This window comes from Danio rerio, chromosome 9 (genome assembly GCF_052040795.2).
Source record: "Danio rerio strain M-AB ecotype USA chromosome 9, GRCz13ab, whole genome shotgun sequence".
Taxonomy (NCBI): domain Eukaryota; kingdom Metazoa; phylum Chordata; class Actinopteri; order Cypriniformes; family Danionidae; genus Danio; species Danio rerio.
The window spans coordinates 44924335-44939827 of record NC_141029.1 but is presented as its reverse complement, the minus strand read 5'-3'; the positions used below and the strand labels follow the sequence as shown (position 1 = coordinate 44939827).

Here is a 15493-nt window from a genome sequence, read left to right as displayed (position 1 = left end):
ATTTACTTTGTCACCATGATGGCAACTTTTGAAAATATTTTTTTATTTTCGAGTTTTAATAGACATATATATATATATATATATATATATATATATATATATATATATATATATATATATATATATATATATATATATATAACAGAAAGAAAGAAATACTGATGTGTAAATACTGACAGTGATCTAGACTGTTTATCTCATCTTAGTAAGAAAGACTGCCTTTCTCCCCAATTTGGTTCTTCACTTATTGAGGCTCAGCATGCAGTTGATCAATTGACCATGTTATCAGATATACATCCAGTGATGATTTCTCCTTTAATGAGTGGCATTTTCCTGTTTCTTGATGTGTGGGGGTTTTCAGCCACCCTGTGATAATGAGTCCTCTGCGTTATGTTAAGTAAAGTGGGTGACAGGTGTGAGCTTGCATAAAATGGCTACTACCTCCCATGATGCCTCATGGGGGGATGGCCAATGGGGCATGGCAATGTGGTGATGATGCTGAGTACCTAGGGGTATATAAAGTAAAACCACCATGTTAACAGTTCTGAGCAGTTGGAGCATTCCCAGCCTTGCCTCGGGTGTAGGGATTGCAAGGGAAAAAGCAAAACTACACGGCTAAGACCCTGTGTAGTTTTGTTTTTTGGGATATTTCGAGGCTCAACGGTTCTCACACTGTGTTTTCTGAAATCATATCTGGATAAGGACTTTGTTTCAGAAGACCAAACCCTTTTGGGCTTCGTCCCTCCAGTTCAAGGCACTCTTGTGGATACAAGTAAGTACACTTTGTGCTCTTGTACCCGTGTGCCAGTGTATTGCTTTCTAACTATGCTGTGTTGTGTGATTCTAACAAATAAAGAGAGTGGCAATGTAAAAGCGATGTTTGGTTTTAGAGTTTTACCAAGTGAAAGGACTGAAGCTGAAGACTTGAATATTCAATTAATTTATTTTGAGGCAACACATTTGATTTTAAAGGTTACTAAATGGTGCAGTGATTTCAGAAAAGCCAAGAATAGCCCGTGATAGCATTAGAGTGGTGACCCAGCAGGGCCATGATGTCTTTTTAAGGGAATCGGCAGCAGAGATATCAGTTGCACCTCCAGCTATGTGCCACATGGTGACTGTCAATCAAACAAGGGACAGGCTATTTTTAGAGGATGCCTTTTGTGAAGCTAGGTTTGGTTCACTTTGTAAATTGATTTTCGTCAAATGATTTCTGGAATTTTTTGATAGTTTTGCTTGGCAAATCTTATGTCAGTTATTTGCAGATTGTTGTACTAGAAGCAGAATTGGTGCTATGCAAAAACCATTCACAAGGTGTTTTAACTGATTTTGGGGACTGATTAATACCGATTATATTTATTATCATTATAATTAGCAAGTTATTCTGGTTTGAATATCTACTAATTAAATAAAAAACTGCTGATCTCACATAAAGTGCAAACAAAACCGTGGTATGTATATAACACAGTATGCTTTGTTGTGGTTGTGCATTTCAGAAAAATGCAAAGATTTCTCAATTTGTGCTTTATAAATTTTACTGTAAATTAAAAATAGTATAACAAATTTCCTGAAGCATATCCCAAGCTTGCTTACTAACATACTTCTTATTCGAAAACAGAACTTATCATGAAGGAAATTATACATATTTTTATACCAGAGTTTTGTTCAGTCGGTGTTGTACAATCTATTTTAGGTAAAGGTCATCAGTTCCTGTCAGCCATTTTTATTTCTAATTATAAACTAGGTCTATTCCTTACGTTCTGTTGCTTTAGAAAATCAAGATTTGTTCAGCATACTGTAAGTCCAGAGTGTTTGAACCTTACATGTTAATTTTAAATGACCTTGCTGTATGCATATATACCGTTGAAGTCAGAATTATTAGCCCCCCTGAATTATTAGCCCTTCTGTTTATTTTTGCTCCAGTTTCTGTTTAACAAAAAGTAGATTTTTTTTTCATCACATTTCTAAACATAATAGTTTTAATAACTCATTTCTAATAACTGATTTATTTTATCTTTGCCATGATGAAAGTAAATAATATTTTTCAAGACACTTCTATACAGCTTAAAGTGACATTTAAAGGCTTAACTAGTTTAATTAGGTTATCGAGGCAGGTTAGGGTAATTAGGCAAGTTATTGTATAACGATGGTTTGTTCTGTAGACTATCATATATATATATATATATATATATATATATATATATATATATATATATATATATATATATATATATATATATATATATATATATATATTTAAATGCCTTAAAATGTTTTTTATTTTTTATTTATTTATTTTTTTAATTAAGAACTGCTTTTATTAGCCAAAATACAGCAAATACGACTTTCTCCAGAAGAAAAAATATTATCAGACATACTGTGAAAATTTCCTTGCTCTGTTCAACATAATTTGGGAAATATTTAAAAAGAAAAAAAAATCAAATGGGGGCTAATAATTCTGACTTCAACTGTATGTGTGTATATATATATATATATATATATATATATATATATATATATATATATATATATATATATATATATATATATATATATATATATATACACACACACACACACACACACACACACACACACACACTTTCAGTATTGCTTGGTAGAGGACTACTTGTTTAATTATTCTCTGATAAAACACAATTTGAATTAAGATCTGAAAGGCAATAGTTTGTGTTTAGTTTTATGGAATTATGAGAGATAAGGTTTGACAGTATAGGCCTGTATGACTATTATAAACTGCAGAGCTATTCTAAATTATTCGTCATGCCAGAAAAAGAGCTCACCGCACCAGTTGTTACTGTCATGTCCCATGAGCTGTCAGTTGATACGAGGCCCAAATGTCTGGCCTAACACCCAGCTGAGCCGTTGAATCTCAAGTGACATCCTTCTTCCAGGTTGTCTGGGATCACTCAAATGATCAATTTGTTTTGAAGCAGCTGAATTTACTGTTTATTATTATTGTTTTGTTGGCATTTTATTCTTTGTTTTAGCTGAGATTGATGCTCTAATTTTATTTTATGTGTTTTTAGGGTGCCTTCCACCATGACAACACAGGCACCAACATTTACACAGCCGCTTCAGAGCGTTGTGGCACTTGAGGGTAGTGCTGCAACGTTCGAAGCTCAAGTTAGTGGTAAGAACATTTCTCTGTCATGTTATTGCTACAACTTAGAAATATGATTGATATATGCTAAAACAAGCACTTGAGTGTGCAACATGGAAATGTTTGTACTTACATAAATCTGTAGACTGTTTATATGACTTGGTTTTGGTGGGTTTATGTCAATCATAAGTTTGATAGGATTTTAGGAACACTGTCACCCACAAACTGTATCATTTTTTGACATTAGACTATTTAAAAAAAAATCTCAATAAAATACAGTTTTAAGATATTTTCAATCAAAGTTAAAGTTAAGCTAAATGTTCTAGCAAATAGAATGCATTATATGTCGGAAACAAGTAAATTATATATGTTATTATGCAATTGTTAAGCATCATGCTATTTTAAATGCTGTATTACTGCCATTAAGGCATGTTTAGGTTAGGATTCAAGTATTTTTGAATGTACAGCATCTCTTTTTATAAACCAAGGAGACATTTTTAAATAGTATTTGTATTTGTCAAATCTCAGATTAAGTATTTTATAGTGTAATAACATAAACCATTACCAACAGGTAATCCAGTTCCAGAGGTGAGCTGGTTTCGTGATGGCCAGGTTCTTACTGCTGCCGCTCTGCCCGGCGCTCAGATCTCGTTCAGCGATGGCCGCGCTGTTCTGATGATCCCCGCCGTGACAGCCGCACACAGTGGAAGATTTTCTGTCAGAGCCACCAATGGTGCTGGACAAGCCACTAGCACTGCTGAACTGCTGGTTACAGGTAACAACACAGTTTGTGTCTCAGTTTAAGCTGTTGTCATCAAAATAGTATTAATAATAATGATGTTTACCCTAACTGATCTTCCAATCAAAATCCAAATACCTAAATATCTGCTGTGCCTGCATAATGACTGAAATTATAACTGAATTAATATGTTGGAATTATCAAAACATGAGTCACAAATTCTACTATATGCTGGCACCCTTGAGTAAAGCTACAGTAAGCAAAACGGTGGATTAACTACTCAGCTCATAAAGTTAGCAACTGTTGCTTGTTATAGAAGGTGGTCAAGATCTCCAGTGATAATATTTAATGACACATGCTATCATTGCTTGGAGAATTTATGGAAAGGAATTTATTCAGAGCCAAGAGTTGGGGCCATGCCATAAACAAGTGCATGCACCTTTAAAGTTTTAAGCAACATTTATTAACCACTAACAGTTAAATAGGCCAGTTTTGTGGTAAAGTGACTTAAAAGTACACCTGTTCTATTTCTTATATAGTTCATATATCAGGCTTCTAAAGTTTAGAACATTTGTTTTGAAATGATTTGCATATATTAAGCGTATTACCAGGCAGAGGGAAATACGATATCTTCAATTTTATTTTCTATCAATTTAAAAATAGTTAAGTCTTTTACTGTAATTTGTTACCCTCAGTTTATCAGCTGTACAAATTTTTAAATTGTTTCCTCTGTTTAATAAAGTCTGCCTTTGTATTAATAAACTGTACACAAGTTCCAACCTGTGCTCTCTAGTTTGTAAACATATTTATTACCTTAAATATTTTCAATCTGTCCACATATTAAAATAAAAAAGTAGCTTATTTCATGTTCTGTGAAATTAGTAACCAATTAGTTAATTGCTAATGTCAGGTTTTCAGCATTTTTTCACATTTTTTAAAATTTATTTACCAATGTAAATTTATTTATGTACCAATAGATAAAATAAAAAGTCAAAAAGAATTATAAATGTGAATCGGTTTGTTTTGCTTGGAATTTGTCAAATGATTGATAGTGCTTTATAGTTAACTGTAATAGGCTGACCAAAATTAGTAGGCCAATGCATCTAGGCTACCGTTCATATTTCTAGGCTACCTGATCTATTGCATCTGCCAGAGCCATGGCCCCAAACTCAAAGTTAAAAGAAAACTGCAGAATGTAACATAACATTAATAACATTACTCTCTTTTTTTAAATGATTGTTAATACAAATACAATGCAAAGTTGAAATGTAAACAATATTTGTACAGAATATATAGGCTTGGGGGTTCAGGTGGTTCGAAAGACCCACCCTTCACTGACAAAGGTCCAGAATTTGTCCTATGCAAAAGCTCGATTGTCCCATTTCGACTGCTATGCCATAATAAATTGTGAAAATAACCCAGTGAAGAAGGCTTTGTCTGTCGCTTCAGTGTGACTGAGGAAAACGGAATACGTGCTGGCCAGTTTGTTATTTAAATTAATTTTATTTAAATGACAATATAGTAGGTTTTAATTTAGAACTTTAACAAATTCCTATTTGTTTAATGATATATCATGTAATCAATTTGTATTTAAAAAAGAAGTATTGCTCTCATTTTTCTTCATTCTAAATCTTTAAGAAATGCTTTTGGTACATCAAAAAGTTTGGTTATGATGATCAACCAACCCGCTATTCCAGCAAATAAATGTGCTTAAAATGTCACTAAAATGCAACTTATTAAAACTTTCTAATTAAATAGAAAATGATGCAAGTAACTGCAAAAAGATCCTCTTTTTAAGAAAAAAAGAACCACCTCTTTCACCAGGCAGCCTACAGGCCTGATTTACAAAATATAAATACATTCATAGTAGAAAAAGGTACAAACAGAGAGTAAGAAAAAAACTTGAGGGTAAGATGTTAAAGATTTAATTACAGTAGGTTATACAAATTAAAGTCGTTACAAAACTGCATAGTTCTGCTTGCTTTCTTATTTTAAGATAATGAAATTGTATTTAAATAATGAAATAATAAAATTCTAAAATAAAATAAACAAATTAAATAGTAATAATATCATATAATATAATATAATATAATATAATTTAGTTTAGTTTAATTTAATATAATATAATGTACATTTGTCAAAGGAGACAGATTCGTCAAAAAAAAAAAAAAAACTTTAAAAGTACTGTACTCATTTATGGCAACGTCCGTGTGGTTATGATGACTCGTGAATGATATGGAAAAAAGAATGTGGTTGTGTCAACAGTCAAACTTATTAGCGCCCCCTTATGTTCATTGAAAATGCTTTACCCAACCAAACAGTCAGAAAATGATGAATTTCATTTTCAACGAAGCGCGTTGTCTGAACGGTTTCAGTTTGTCAGGACTGGACGTTGTGTCGGCAAAATGTAGGTGTACTGTTATCACTTGTCACATTACATATCATAAGTCACAAAATGTTTTGTTTATAACTTTATGGACTAACGTTATAAGTTGGTTGGTTTGGGTGCCAAAAACAAATCAGCTAACATTAGTTTAGCGAGACAGCAGCTTGTTCTGAAATGATAGCTTACACTGACTGAGCCTTTTTGTTTGTTTGTTTGTTTGTTTACTATATTCACGTCGTGTAATTGTGTTTATTTTGTAAACCATTTTTACATAGTAAAAAAAAAATCCATTTAAATGTACAAAGCTTTTACTGGATTGTATTTTCTTTAACGTTACTACTAGGCTACTAAAATGGCTTTATGTAGTTCAGCCACCAATAAACTTCCAGTGAGAGGTTTATTTTTTGACCATTTTCGATTTCTTGAGGTTTCTTTTACAGCATTGATAATGTAATTTAATAAAAATATAATCCTTTAAATAGACACAAGCATTTATTTAGTTGTTCATTTAGTTTAGTTGCAAGGGTCGCCAGGAGCAGCAGGTAGCGAAGATCATTGATTTTAAAAATCAGATCTGCAGCGAGTTTATAATGGTGTAACAGAGCACCTGAGCTGGCCTATGCAAAATCAAAAGTCCTTGTTTCTGAAATTTCAGATATGCTGACTGAAAATGTTCTTGATTCATATGTCTAAACATATATTCATAAATTAATGCATTTACTGAAATTCAGCTATATTGGTTTTACTAACTTGTGTGTATCTGATTTGTACACAGTTGCATTTCCTTTGCTGTTATTTACTCTTGCTAACAGAATGTGTGATACTGATCAGTGTTTTAAAGATTATAATTTAGTATTTAATGTAAAATATTTAATGTTGATATTTTTATTACATTTTAATTTTATTAATGTGTATTTTGTATATAATTTCAGCCGAAACTGCACCACCAAATTTTATTCAGAGACTACAAAGTTTGACTGTGAGACAAGGGAGCCAAGTGAGACTGGATGTTCGAGTTACAGGAATCCCTGCACCTGTGGTGAAGTTCTACAGAGAGGGAGCCGAGATTCAGAGCTCCGCTGACTTTCAGATTGTTCAAGATGGAGACCTTTACAGTTTGTTGATTGCCGAGGCCTTCCCAGAGGATTCTGGAACCTATTCTGTCAGTGCTTCTAACAGCAGCGGACGTGCAACTTCAACTGCTGAGTTGCTTGTTCAGGGTAAGAATTTTTTTTTTCACATTTTCACATTATTTTTAATAAGTGACTTAACATGCATTTCATTGGTTCACAGGTGAGGAAGAAGCCGTACCTGCAAAAAAGTCTAAAACTATAATTTCAGCCTCTCAGATATCACAAACTCGTCAGACTCGGGTGGAGAAGGTGAGTATCAGTTGCAACAGTGAACGAGCCTTCACAACTCTCTTGAGAGTATCACAGTAAAGTCTCATTTACCTCTATGATCATTGTGTTAATTGCTTTTTTTTTATTCTGACAGAGAGTGGAAGCTCGTTTTGAGGCCACTGCCACAATGCAAATGCAGGTTGAAAGTGGAGTTGTTACAGAACATCTGGCACATAAGACTCCACCTCGTGTGCCTCCTAAGCCAACCTCAAAATCTCCACCTTCACAACTGACTAAAGTTTCAACTGCTCGCCAACAGTCTCCCTCTCCTGTGAGGCATGTTAAGGGCCCGACACCCACTCCTGTCAGGTAACGTGTCTGAAGTTTTCTGAATCACATCACATCTTTTGACAATTAATATAGTACATTTCACTGGGCTTGAATACTTATGTTAATTTAATGGAAGCATTAAAGGGATATTTTCAAAATAATAAACTTGAAGTGATACACCTTTTTGGTCATAATTGCTAACAAAATAAAATAAATGTTGTTTTGGAATAAAAATTGCCACTATTTTTGTTTGTTAACATGCATTGCTATTATTGATGTAAACATTTAATCCCTGCAAGTTTCTATTTTCTTTTTTCTTGGTTGTCTAAAATAAAAATCTGAAAAAGATGTATATTGTAGAGCTGTTTATATTAATTAATAATTAATAATAATTCCTGACATTAATATAGCATTTTTTATGGACACTCAAAATGCTTTACACATTGGGGAATCTCCTCATTCACCACCATTATTATTTCTAAATGTCTTCCATTTGCATTTCTATGAAACTTTTGACAAGTGCGATCACAACAAATATTCAACAGATATTAATTTTCCACTAAAATGTTTAAAATATTTCTTCAAAAGGCAAATTAATCTAGTAATAAAGCAATTTTTAACGAATGAGTCCCAAAAAAAAAAAAAAAAATCAAATTCATGAAATATGTGGGGTATTACGGTGGTGCGTGGGTAGTGCAATCACCACACAGCAAGAAGGTCACTGGTTCGAGCCCCGGCTGGGCCAGTTCAATTCAATTCAATTCAATTGTTTATTGTCATGTGCACAGTAAGGAAACACGTTTCCCTGTACAATGAGATTCTTACTTTGCTGTCCACAGTGAAGTCATACACACAACATACACATCATACACGACATACACATAAACACACATATATACACAGAAGTGACTGAAGTATAATTATAAAATGTAAGTATATAAATATCCATGAAAGTAAACAATATATAAATCTGATTTTGGAGTAATGAAACAGATTTAAACAATGTATAGTGGTTCTTAAATTGTGCTTATTATGCAAAAAGTGCCTAGTGCAATTGGCTTATGTGCAAAAAAAAAAAAAAGTTGGCATTTCTGTGTGGAGCTTGCATGTTCTCCATGTGTTCACATGGGTTTTCTCTGGGTGCTTCAAAGACATGCGCTATAGGTGAATTGGGTAAGCTAAATTGTTCTTAGTGTATGAGGGCATACTCACACTATGTACAGTTGCCTTGAACCAGGCCGAAGCACGCTTGTCCCCCCTCCCGTCTCCTCTTGATGGCCCGCACTCAAATTGCATTCGGGCCTGGGCATGCTTACATCATCGATGATGCGCTGTTCAGTAAGCCCTCTCTTTCAGCGCAGAGGAGATTTCTCTAGTTATATTGTTTTAGTCGTTTGATATGCAGTAACATATAGTTAAATATTTCGCTGAACAGATCAGCCACTTTTGATGCTCATAAACAATCATAAAGTCCTCGTGCTGCAGGAATTAGTAGGTTTGCTAAAGGTGCAGCTGTCGTGCAGTGAGGCGTCTTTAATAATCTACAACAGTTTGCATTTCTTGAACAGTAAGAATGAATATTAAATCCATATCCATATTAAGTTCCTTAAAAGTTCTTTCTTGTCTTCAGTTTCGGGCTCAGGCGCGCTTTGCACTCACACTACAAGCGTACCACGCCAAAGCCCAAGTGAACCACGCTGTGGCACACCTCTTCCAACCAGGCCAGGGCCGGCCAAGTGTACCGTGCCTGAGCCCTAGTGCGCCCTCATATGCTAGATAAGTTGGCGGTTCATTCCACTGTGGTGACCCCTGATTAATAAAGGGACTAAGCCAAAAGGAAATTGAATGAATTAATAATAACCTTGTAAAAAAAACTTGTCAGTACCTCTAGTAAATTATTATTTATAAGTGGTCTGTTCAGAATAGTAGGAGAACCGTGATCTCCATTTTAAACATTTTCACTATCTAGAATAATTCAGCTCTATTCATATTATTTGCCAATCGAAAAGCCTGTTGTGTTGTTTGCCCCCTTATGGTCACTACTAATGCTAATAAAAAGTCTAGAAAGTCTTATGTGTTTTATTTCGGCTAGAGTAGATCAGGTTAATAAAAAACATTTTAAGGTCAATATTATTAGCCTTGTCACTTTTTTCTGATAGTCTACAGAACAAACCACTGTTTTACAAATAATCTGCCTAATTACCCCAACTTGCCTAGTTAACTTAATTAACTCTTTAAATGCTCTTTAAGCTGAACACTAGTATCTTGAAAAATATCTAGTAAAATATTCTGTACTGTCATCATAGATAAAATAACTCTTTATTTTCATTTTCATTGAAAAAACCTTCATACATTATATACAGTACTGCCTGAGTTCTTACAAAGAAATATACCATCAAAATTCTTTTGGTGAATTTAACTTACTACAAAAAGGAACGCAAAACCCTACCACCCACCCCACCCATTTAACATTGATCAAAATGTTAGTGGAAGGTTCATAAAAATAAAAGGCATACATGCATAACATTTACAATCATATATGGATCTGGCTGGGACAAAAATTTAAAATTGAGGCAAGGTGTACATGGACAATGAAACCAAAAGAGACATTATAAAACAATTATAAGATAATTATGAAATAAATAATGTCAGTCTATCTGCAAAAATTAATATGAATGGTTCCCAAATCTTGTTAAAAATGGACAATTTTTCATTTAGTATGAATCTCAGTTCTTCTAGGAATCATAGATAAAATAAATCAGTTATTAAAAATCAGTTATTAAAACCATTATGTTTAGAAATGTAATGAAAAAATCTTTCCGTTAAACAGAAATTGGGGGGAAAATTATACAGGGAGGCTAATAATTGTGTCTTTAACTGTAAATATTCATAAGGTTGTGTGTTCATGTTTTAATAACATAACATAACATGCTTTTTTCTTCTAATTTCAGAGCTGTGTCTCCATCTACAAGATTGTCTGTTTCCCCAATCAGACCTGTCAAGTCCCCTGTGATGACCCGCAAACAGGTCACGCCGTCCTCTGAGGTCTTGCCCCCATGGAAGCAGGCAGGGTATGTTTCAGAGGCCAGCTACACCCAAATGATTGCTGGAACAACACAAGTCCAGACCTCCACCCAGGTCCAAATGGAGCAGCGTTGGGAGGGATCGGTTGCAGGTGTCAAAGAGGTAAAGCATTTCCCATTAGGCAAAACAGTTTTCATTTTTTGCATGTTACAGATGTCTCTCCACAGGATTCTATCTTACAAACTGTTTGTTTCTCAGTGAAATTGTATGTCCTGTTAAGTTTGACAACATCTTGCAACCTCAATTCTACTTGCATGTATAAAGGAGCAGCAAAACACGGATGAGAAAAGTGTTGCTGTTGCCACTGTAGTGGCGGCAGTGGACCATGCTCGTAGTCGTGGACCACTCAGCGACTATGTAGAACAGCCCAGTGTTGAAACCGGCATAACTGCAGTACACATTACATCTCAAAATGAGCAGGTAGTTTGGTAGTGCTGTGGTCGTCACCCATCCAAACTTCATACTCCTATTTACCCCAACTGACTCCACATAGATTTTTAATAGCCAACCATAACAACTTTTACTCGCAATTTTCCCCCAACCCATTACTTTATTCTTGAACATAAACTTATTTTTCTTTATTAAGCAACAATTTAGAGGTTTCTTTCCACATGTTCATAGATATCATGTCAGGGAATCCAGGAGAAATCTGTGACAACTCAAACTTTGACAACTCATAAAATCAGTATTGATGTTTCAACCACTAGTGAGAGATCCTTGGAAAAGATCGAAGCAACTGCAGAGGTAGAGTCTAGGATAATAAATTATACTTGGCCACAATAATAATTTTTTTTCTATGCACTTTTGTTAAAGAGCACCTTCTGTTTTTGTGTTTAAGGGCAACATTTAAAAGGCTGCATATATTCAGCTATGGATAGTTTGAAAAATGTAATAAAGTTTGATTGAACTTAAAAAATCTGCAACTTCATTGCCTTTCTAACCATTTTTAGTTGTTAATAAAATGTTAATAAAAAATTAGGGCTGTATGGTATTGGAAAAATTCCCAGAGATGGGTTTTTTTAACTTGCTGGATAAGTTGGCGGTTCATTCCGCTGTGGCGACACCGGATTAATAAAGGGACTAAGCCGACAAGAAAATGAATGAATGAATGATATTGGAAAAATCTGACATTGCAATATTTGTTTTTCTGCAAAATATAATGCGATATGAATACAATTTAATTTTGCAATGAAATCATTAAAGGGCACCTATTTTAACCGATTATCAAGATTTAAGATAAGTCTTTTGTGTCTCCAGAATGTGTCTGTAAAGTTTCAGCTCAAAATACCCATCAGATTATTTATTATACCTTTCAGAATATTGGATATTTCTGAACACAATATAGCTGTTTTTGTAGCCTGTGCCTTTGATGCTAGTTTTCCCTGCCTACTGCTCCCATGTTCCTGTCAGAGTGTGCCTCAATCTCTGCCTCGGCTGCTTTTAGATAAAAAGAACAGTGACAGACATGAAGCAAGCAGATCTCATGTAACGTTTGTGAGAAATACTATTGTAAGAACTTTCCCAATGATTATTTGATGTATTTATTGTGGAGTTAATTCAAGCCTTTCTGCGACCATGAATCACACAATGTTGTTACAATGTCATTGCACATAGCTGCGTCCCAAATGACACACTATGCACTTTTGCACAATGTACTTATGCACTTACACACTCAACAGCATAGGATATGTATAGTGTCATCCCAAATGAACGAGCTGAACATATCTTTTAAGCCCAGTTGCTTTGCGCATATCCTGTCTTGGTGATATGATTATACGCACTACTACGGGGACATGTTAATACGCGGCTGTTAATCAATTTGGTGGGCAGGGAAACCCCATTTCTACATCACGTTGTGGTGGACCTCAAAACGGGAGGGATTTGGATCCTATTTTAACATCAGGAAATAAAAAAGAGACTTATTAGCCCCTTTCACACATAGAGACCTTTCCGGAAAATTGCCGGCAATTTTCCGGAAAAGTTGTATGTGTGAACAGGTCCTTTTTGAAAATACCGGTAAATTCGTTCTGGCTATTTTCCGGAAAGAGAAGTTGTAACATTACCGGCAATTTGTCGGAATGCTGCGCTGTGTGAATGCAGAAGGAAGATTACCGTAATGAGCGCGTGCACGTGTAGAACGTGCTGACGTGAGACGTCTGCTTTAGCCAATCACAACAGTCAGACGCATTTACGTCCGCGCAATTTGTGAGAATAAAAACCTTTGAATATTTTTCCAGACACATTTAGCTGCTAGAAGTTAGTCAGATCACGTTTATATGTTCTTCTTTATGCCAACTGTGTAAATAATCATGGATGAGATGCATATGTTTGTTTACTTTTAAGCTTCAGCCTGCGAGCGCCTGCACACGCACATATTATGAACATCTCGACATGCGAAAGTGATCCTGCGAAAGTTGTTCACAATATTGATCATCCACAGAGTTTGTAATTTAGTCAAATGTTTACAGATACAAGCGCAGCCGTTTAAAGCTCATTTGTGGTGAATGATGTCCGAATTTACCGGTATTTTGGAATGGATGTGTGAATGCTCTTTTCCGAAAAATTTCCGTAACGTCCTCGCCTGTGTGAACAGCGCTTTTTTGAATATACCGGTAAAGTCGTTCCGGAAATTTTCCAGATATTTACCGGTATCACTGTGTGAAAGGGGCTATTGTCTTTATATCACCCCAATATAACTGTGGACACACTATACCTACACACAGTTCTATCCAAACAGCTTACAAAAGAGGATTTTCATCATAGGTGTTTTAATTAGGATTGATTGGGTGATTTCTAAGGGTGTAATTTAAATATAAAAAAAATAATAATAAAATAAAAAATAATTGCAAACAAAAAAATGTTCCAATAGAGCAACAAAAATAGTAAATAGTATGGTTCTCCGTAGAGTCAAACCGTATTCAGGTACAGAAATTGAATAATTTAATGGAAAATAATACTGTTTAGTCTTTATTGATTTCATTCAGTAAAATAGTTCTTCATTAAAGTCTTAAATGTACTTTTTTTGTGCTGAATGATTTAAACTTTCTGGAAATGCCTTTAAAACACTTGCAAATTAAACTTTCACTCTGTTATAGTCATACTTTGAGATGACTCCACAAATGTCACATATTCTCAACAGTTGTGCTGATCAACTATGATCACAACTCAAAATTGCAGATCCTGCGATGAGGCTTGCGGACACACATATTGCGATACCAATGCTGAAACGACATATTGTGCAGCCCTACTAAAAATCTAACAGTAGACTTAGATTAATATGAATATGTAAGCTTTTTCGTTTAATGGATCTTAAATGCAAGCCATTTAAATGTCTTCCTTAAATAAATAGATAATCTCTTATTCAACATTTTCAACAAACTAAACATTAGTAGATAACTTCACTGGGTGGTGTATTTTCCAGCGATTGCTCCACGTTTGTTGTTGTTTTCATTAACAGTATTCAAGCTCTGTATTTTTATATGCAAATGGCTCATGTATGCACATGTTGTCGATATTGATCAGTGATTACTCTTGCCAGGGTGATGGGAAAAAAGCAGAGGCTGTGGCCACTGTGCTTGCTGCTGTTGATCATGCACGTATACGAAAGCCCATGCATGTTGAAGGGCCTCAGATGGAAGAAGAGACTGATGTAAGACATCAAGAAATGCTTGCAACTAAGCAACAGGTCACAAGTAAAAAGGAGCTGTTGCTAATTCCCCCTGAAATGACAACTACTTCTACTGAGAAGACTGTGCATGTCACCCAGGTTAGAAGCATTAAAAAAAAAAAAAAAAAGTGAAACGTGAAAGCTTTTTTGTTATTTGTAGTAAATCTGCATTTAAATACTCCACTTTGATTTGTAATAGATTCAAAGAGCTACTGAGGTAAGCTCCAAGGTGGAGACTGACCTTGCACCATCACCAGTTCCACATTTCACAGTATCAAAAGTTACTGTACCAAAACCAGACCATAGCTATGAGGTAAGATTTGGTGATTACATGCAAGCAGTGAAATCCTCTATCTCTAAGATATCTGTTTTCAGATTATTAATGAAGAGGTTGCTTAATCATATAACATTAACAAATGTGTATGAAACAAATACATCTAAAATCTAATTTAAGCTGTTTTCCTGCTTGCCTGAAACACGTTTTAAGAATTCGATAGTACACTACCTGACAAAAGTCTTGACGTTGATCCCACTTGTAAGAGCAACAAATAATAACTTGACTTCTAGTTGATCATTTGGAAAAGTGGCTGAAGGTAGCAGAAGAAACAAATTCTGCAGAAGACCTATTGGAACCAGCATTAACCCAAGATTCTCACAGAAATTAGTCAAGTTTGGTAAAAAGGAAAAGGAAACAACATGGTTTGGGGTTACATTTAATATGGGGGCCTGCGAGAGATCTGCAGAGTGGATGGCAACATCAACAGACTAAGACATTTGTCAAGACATTTGTGCTGCCTATTACATTACAAAGCACAGGAGAGGG

The 15493-nt window shown here is 34.7% G+C and overlaps 1 protein-coding gene across 1 annotated transcript in view; it reads left to right on the top strand.

The window, feature by feature from the left end:
• Positions 1 to 544: 544 nt before the first annotated feature.
• The window catches only part of ttn.2 (titin, tandem duplicate 2), a 179207-nt gene continuing 164258 nt past the window's right edge, over positions 545 to 15493 (top strand). The window contains exons 1-11 of the mRNA XM_087268376.1: positions 545 to 772; positions 3048 to 3151; positions 3693 to 3896; positions 7179 to 7466; positions 7540 to 7628; positions 7744 to 7958; positions 10871 to 11105; positions 11268 to 11423; positions 11625 to 11747; positions 14542 to 14769; positions 14870 to 14983. Coding sequence (XP_087124502.1) covers positions 3061 to 3151; positions 3693 to 3896; positions 7179 to 7466; positions 7540 to 7628; positions 7744 to 7958; positions 10871 to 11105; positions 11268 to 11423; positions 11625 to 11747; positions 14542 to 14769; positions 14870 to 14983 — 1743 coding nt within the window. The 5' untranslated portion in view covers positions 545 to 772; positions 3048 to 3060. The remainder of the gene's footprint in view (positions 773 to 3047; positions 3152 to 3692; positions 3897 to 7178; positions 7467 to 7539; positions 7629 to 7743; positions 7959 to 10870; positions 11106 to 11267; positions 11424 to 11624; positions 11748 to 14541; positions 14770 to 14869; positions 14984 to 15493) is intronic.